General features: G+C 32.8%; 1 protein-coding gene across 3 annotated transcripts in view; it reads right to left on the bottom strand.

Moving 5' to 3' along the window:
* LOC118743173 (protein quiver) overlaps window positions 1-6,579 on the bottom strand; it is a 47,824-nt gene that overhangs the window by 10,562 nt on the left and 30,683 nt on the right. The window contains exon 1 of one of the 3 annotated variants that reach the window (XM_036475707.1): window positions 946-1,068. The exons of the other annotated variants lie outside the window; for them this stretch is intronic. Within the exon in view, the coding sequence (XP_036331600.1) occupies window positions 946-979 (34 nt within the window). The 5' untranslated portion in view covers window positions 980-1,068. Of the gene's footprint in view, window positions 1-945; window positions 1,069-6,579 lie in introns of those variants that run through there. 3 annotated transcript variants of the gene reach the window in all.

A 6,579-nucleotide genomic window follows, 5' to 3' on the forward strand; every position in this document is an offset into this window, starting at 1 on the left:
CCTAAAATACGACTCAGACGTATAATTTCAAAACGCCGATACACGAATACATATTTGTTTTCGGCCCTCTCCACCATAATTCGTTTGTTTTTGTTTTGGTGTTGTACAGCGTAATTAATGAGAAAATTTAAAACAACAAATAAGAATACAAGAATTCGTAGTGAAAATAGACGAATAAGATAACGAGTAGCTGAGATGACCAACTTATTTTCACTGACGAATATGTTGGAGTAGTGAACGAATAGAAAGTTGAGTCACGAGTACACACTAAATGTGTTACCACTATGCAAATCGACTATGTGTGGATTTTCAAGCCTGCCTGCTAGCAGGACAAATACAGTAAATACATAGTTTAATAATCAGTTATTCGAGTTTGCAACATTTACAAGACAGACGTAAATATACATACGCAAAGCGACCAACAAGTCAGTTTGAACTAATCAACGATTTATCGAGCCCACAAATCAACGCAAAAATTAACAAAGAGCTTTGGTAGTCACGCTTTTATTTAGTGTTTTAATTAGTTCAAAACAATAACAATAACAAAACAAATAGTATGTATAACAAAGAACAAACAAACCCGAAAAGAAATGTGCATTTGAAATTTTTTTTTGCAGACAGTGACAGCGATGATCAGATCTTATGATAGGCTTATAAATTTCTAAAGAAGATTTTGCTCCAATTAGTATCATAAATACATGTATATATACACACATTTCTCTACGTGGTTAGTAAATAACTAAATAATTTAAAACTCAACTAAAAGTTAGCTAGCACTTTCGAAGACTTCGCAAATTTCAAATTGATTAGTACAAAAATATAAACTTAATAATATAGTTTGTAAGTTTTGTATTCGTTTATAATTACAGTCTGCTGGCGGTAATTGGCCTGTTAATTTTTACGAAAAATAAAAATTGTTTTTCAATTAACTACTTTTGCACTTACATGGAAAGCAATTGTCCGCCATTGTATATTTCATACAAAATAGTATAACTGATTTGGTAATTGTTGAAATTTCAGATTTAAAAAATCATGATTAATTTGGTTGTGGTCGGTGTTGTTGTAGGAGATGAGTGGTTGAACATAAAAAAAAAAACACAAAAACATAAAATAATAAGTGGTAACGATTAGTAATCAATCAAAAATAAAAAAAGAAATTTTCATATTTTATTATTTATGGTAAGCAGATTTTTAACAAATACCTTAAATTAATGACAAAAAATAATATTCAAAATAAAAATTTCAAGCCTAGTGTGCATTAAAAGTGAGGTTAAGCTCTATCTCAATTTTCTGAATAGCCTACTGAGCTTATTTCCTTGGTTTGAGCTTAGACCAGTTATGACCGAAACATATGTACATTAGGATGGTCCAAAATAAGTAAAGTCGCAATTTTAATGCTCTCACCTCAAAGTTTTCCATGCATTTGATGTGGGAGAAACCATTTTTCGTAGAAATGGTGTCGAATTCTTGAAAATCAATATTTTTCGTTCGGAAAACTCTGATTCTCTTCAGAAGACTTCCAATAACCATACCCAATTGTTTATTTAACCAATATTTAATACTAAAGTTTTTTTTTTATCCCACCATTGCATCATTTTTTATCATTTTCTGATGGTTTTGTCGGACCTATAAATTAAGGCCGGTCCACATAGAACTTTCGTGTTAGCTTTGGCGTTGGCGTTGGTTTGACAGAACGCACGTTAAAAGTATGCTTGCTACAATGAGCGCTTGGCAGCGAATGCTTGGGCCACTACATTAATATACTAACGACAGATAAATTAATATTTCATATCAATAATTGCATTAAAAACGATATTTCTTGCCCGCACTTGATTAAAAAGGAAAATATTTCACATAATTTTATTTATTTGCAACAGCTGACGAGCGACGCACGCGAAAAGATGAGAGTTGGCCATCTTTTTGCTTTGTGTTGGCGTGAGCGTTGTCGAATTTTGGCTATGTGGACGGCTGCATTTGAATTCATGTATTCATAGTCAGCTGTTGAAGCGACGCCAACGCCAACGCAACGCCAAAGTTCTATGTGGACGGGCCTTTATAGTTACTATGAAAAAATTGTTAAATAAATGATTGGGTATTATTATTGGCAATCTCCAGAAGAGAAGCAGAGTTTTCCGACAGAATTATATTGCTTTCCAAGAATTCTATACCATTTGAGCGCTTTGAGCGACCTCTTAAATATTTTTGATTTCAAAATAAAAAAAAATATGGGTAAATTTTTCGGTATAGAACAATCCTAGGGGGTGACAGCATAAAAATTCCGATTTTACTTTTTCCCATGCATTTTTGGACCACCCTAATGTACATATGTACATATATCGCGAAAGGAACATTTTAAAGTTCACGTACGCAGATAAAAAAGTCCAGTTGATGGTAAAATTTAACGGGACAAAAGTTCGCTAAAGTGGCATCACAATGGGCCTAATTAGCCTATGTAAGTGTGTCTCTCCTCCGGACTGGGCGAAGTCGCAACCAGCGTAACCTCACCCTACCTAGTAGTTATAAACTAAGCGGGTATTAACCACTATCTGTTCTGAAAAATCACTTTCAAAGACTAATAAAATTTTTCAAGCGAAAGTAAGAGACGCAAACTCAATCAGAGGTATGCCTTCAACGCTTTCGCAACAGCAGACAGCCTACATGAGTCTCCATTCTCCACGTCCTAAATCTCGCTATTTAGGCTAATTATTGTGGCCTCGTATTTCAAATGGGTTTTAGCACAAATACATTAAGGTCCATTGTTTGCAACTAAATGGCCCATTCAATACCATGCTATTATCCTAACAATGTAACTCAGCCAACGCTCTTATAGCCTTCATAACCTTTACATTGAAATCGGCTGCCCATCCACCCTCAATGTGGCTACGATAAAGATCCACAACAGCCACCATTGTTGCATTGTTTTACCAGCACAATTACTGCTGACACATGCAAACAACATTTACCGTATGGTCGAGGCTAACGCAAATTCGACTCTTCTCACCTCTTAATCTTATCGCGTGTAAACCGTTAAGAGTGGGCAAATACTGTGTGTGCCTGTTAAGAGTAGTATTGCCGCCGGGATTATTAGCCTATTAAGTAGTAGACATTTCACGCCCGAGTGTGCTAAAACTTTGCACATCGACTTTATATATGAGCATGAGTATGTACATACATACATACGTACTACGGCACACGCGACTGAATAAATAAACAAATAAAGTTTGCAACAAAAGAAACAAGCAAGGGAATAAAATAATACGTCGCACACGTCGATTTCTAATAACATATTGTTGTAGACGACGTAAGTATGTGCATTAGACCGGTACACCCCTGCGTCTAAAGTAAGTAGGAACATCGATATATCATAATTTGAGATCCGAATTTAGATGCTGAAGATAAGACGAAACATGTAGGGAACCTACGTTCAGCAAAAAAACAACGTTTTCCGAAATTGCATTTCCAAAAGACCTCAGACTGAGCGGTGTACCGCGAACTATTTTTTTCTGGTACGGTCTAATGAATATGTATACACATGTCCTACAAGTATAAAAATATGTCGATACACAACGTTCGTATATTATTAACAGCGAAACGAGGCTATAAAACTCAAATTTGTATTTAAAGATCAATGATTTGAATGCTCAGTGGCGCTGAATTGGGTTGTTAATATTTTAATTGCTTGCCATTGAATACATTTATTGGATTATTGGTTGTTCTTTCTTGATTACTTTCGACTTTAAAAACTTTTACAGAAATAGGTACATATGTTTCCTAAAAATCAATTATTTTTCTCTAAATGCGCCATGCAAATTGGTTGCGTTGAAGAGTTGAAAAGAAGGCATATCGTTTCGGCATAAATATGTGCATATTTTTGTATAAATTAAGTACATTTGTTTATTAGACCGGATGGTAATATATGGACCAAAAATAAGGATTAATTGTTTCAACTGATTTTGAACTTATTCAGTATGGGGCCATCATTGCTAAGTGGTTAGAGGTGCAAAATCCCGCCCGGTAGGACTACGCTTCGATTCGTGTCCCGAGAAATATTAAAAAAAAATAATAAATTTTCCCTCTGCGTTCGCCACTCGGCAGGCAATGACAAACCTCCGAGTTTATATCTGACATGAAAAAGCTTCTCTTAAAATCCATTTGCCATTCGGTAGCGGCGTAACACTACAGGTCGCTCCATTTGTGTAATAACATTAAGATGTTCATACAAATACACATTTGCTATGAGTGTATTTTTTTTTAATGTAAAAAAATCTTGGTATTCGGCCCACTGTAAAACAATTATGTAGATGTATTTAGATAGATACAGAGGTTTGATAGAGGATTTGATATATTGTACCTTCAGAAATCACCACAAAACCTCGTCCAGCCTTAGAGCCCTAATGAAACCAAGGAGGTTCGAGGGCCGCAGAGGGTTAATGTGCGCAGTTTCTGGTCGAAACATAAATTTTACTTGCTCAAAAAATTTGAGTAATTTTAGATTCTATTTTCGCGACGCGGTCTGATGTGAGAAAGCGTAAGTATATTGCATTGGGCATTGTGTTTTATTGTATACATAAATGTTAATCATTGAAAATATTTCCATGGAAATACTTCAAATTAATTCTGCACCTGGATAAAATCATAAATAATATTGAAGTTTGTATACGATTTGATTGAGTTAAATTTCATTTTCTTTAGATTTTTACTAAATTCAACGAAAGAAACCTTTTCCCTGTGCGTTTATTTTCAGGTTAGTATTATACAAGAATAAAAGATGATATGAATTTGAAAATTTTGTAATATTATATTGTTTTTCCACTAGGCATTGAAAAAAAAAATCGAAAACATTTTTTTTTTACAAAAAAGGAAAGGAAAAATGTAATGAATACATAGTACATTTTAATCTTAACCTGCAATTAGTCATTATTATTCGTTTTTTAGCGGTTTTTAAGGTTTTCTCGGAATTTCGTAATTTTTTCAATCTGAGGTAATTAGTAATTTTTCTAAAGGATTTTAAGTTCACGGGATACTTAAATCAACTCGGCTCATATTTTGGGACTTCGCGTGACTTTTCGTTTTTCATTCGTTAGTTTTCGGGATTTTTCGGCAAGTTTGAGTTTCAAAATGAAATAATCGTGCTTTTTTCGTTCTTTTTCGATCTCTTCCGAAACTATTTAATGGTTTTCGAGATTGCTCAGAAATTTTCTGGTTCATCCTTACATTTTAAAATAAAAAATAGTTGAAGATTATTCGTTTGTTTTAATAATTTTTGAATTTTCTCTGCATATTTTTTAATTAGTTTTCTTTTTATTCGTGCTTCTTCGCGATTCTAAGTAAATTTTCACGTTCAACGGTTTGAATCTAAACATGAAATGTTAAGCAATTTTGATACACTTATTTCAAGACTTAAGGTTTTTTTTGATACTTTTATCTGGAATTTTCCGGATATTTTGTGAGAGTTTCACTTTTTCGGGATTTTTTAGTTTCTTTCGAGACTGTTTGAGATTCTCATAGAATTATTTAGGCATTTAATTCGGAACTTTTCAACATATTTTGTGGCCTTCAGTGTTTTATTCGTTTTTTATCCAAGCTTTTCAAAATTTTCACGGTGTTTATTCAGTAGCGTTTACCCTAAAGTTAAAATGAAAGTTAAAGTGAAAAAAAGTACAAATACATGAAAAACACATCACAGTTACTACGGTAACACAACCTTGCATGAATTCGCTTTGGTCGCTACATTTTTTTTTGTTTTTACTTTTATTTTATTTTCATATCTTGTTTTGCTCTAATGCTAACTACCACCTGTTTCATATGCCTTGGTATAATCTATAAGTACAGTTTCTATAAAACTTGTTTTCCTTTAATTTACGATGTTTCTTCAGAATAGTTCTATTTTTTTTCTTTTGAAGGCTAATATGGCGTTTCCACTGCCCTCAAATTTTTGCAATTTATATTTCTCATTTTCAAAATAATATTATAAAAACATTTGCATATATTTACATGACAACTATGTAATACCAATTTCTGACACGCTGTGCTGAATTTGCACAATTTGGGGCTCGTATTTTCAAAACAGCAATGTACCGTGTATTTATGGCGTTATAAATGTATATTAATGCATATAATATATATATATATATAAAATAGTACATTTTAACACTAGAAAGACGGAGGTCTAAATGCCTTTCTTTAAATTTTTTATTAAAGTAACGGATATTTAGTGTTCAGATATTATAAACTTATATTTGTTAGAATACGTAGCCTTTTTAGTCTTTCTAGTGTTAAATGGTTCATTTCCACTATCAACCTAAAGGAACTCACTGCTGCTACAAATGTAAGTAAACACTTATTAATATTTATAAAATTTATTGACAAAAATAATTTTACATAAATCGTATGTGCCAGCTTGGCGGCGCGGAAAATTCGCTAGCTAAGTTTATAAAATTGTAAAAATATTAAAATTACATAAATTCACATTTTCTTTCGTTTTTTTCCGCATGACGCTTGGCATTATCAACAATGACAAATGATGGCTGTTATTTATAGATCAAATGGTGGAAAGTGTTTTTTCAATCATATGCATAT

The sequence above is a fragment of the Rhagoletis pomonella genome, unplaced genomic scaffold (genome assembly GCF_013731165.1).
Source record: "Rhagoletis pomonella isolate Grant_MI unplaced genomic scaffold, Rhpom_1.0 Rhpom_scaffold_00007, whole genome shotgun sequence".
Classification (NCBI taxonomy): domain Eukaryota; kingdom Metazoa; phylum Arthropoda; class Insecta; order Diptera; family Tephritidae; genus Rhagoletis; species Rhagoletis pomonella.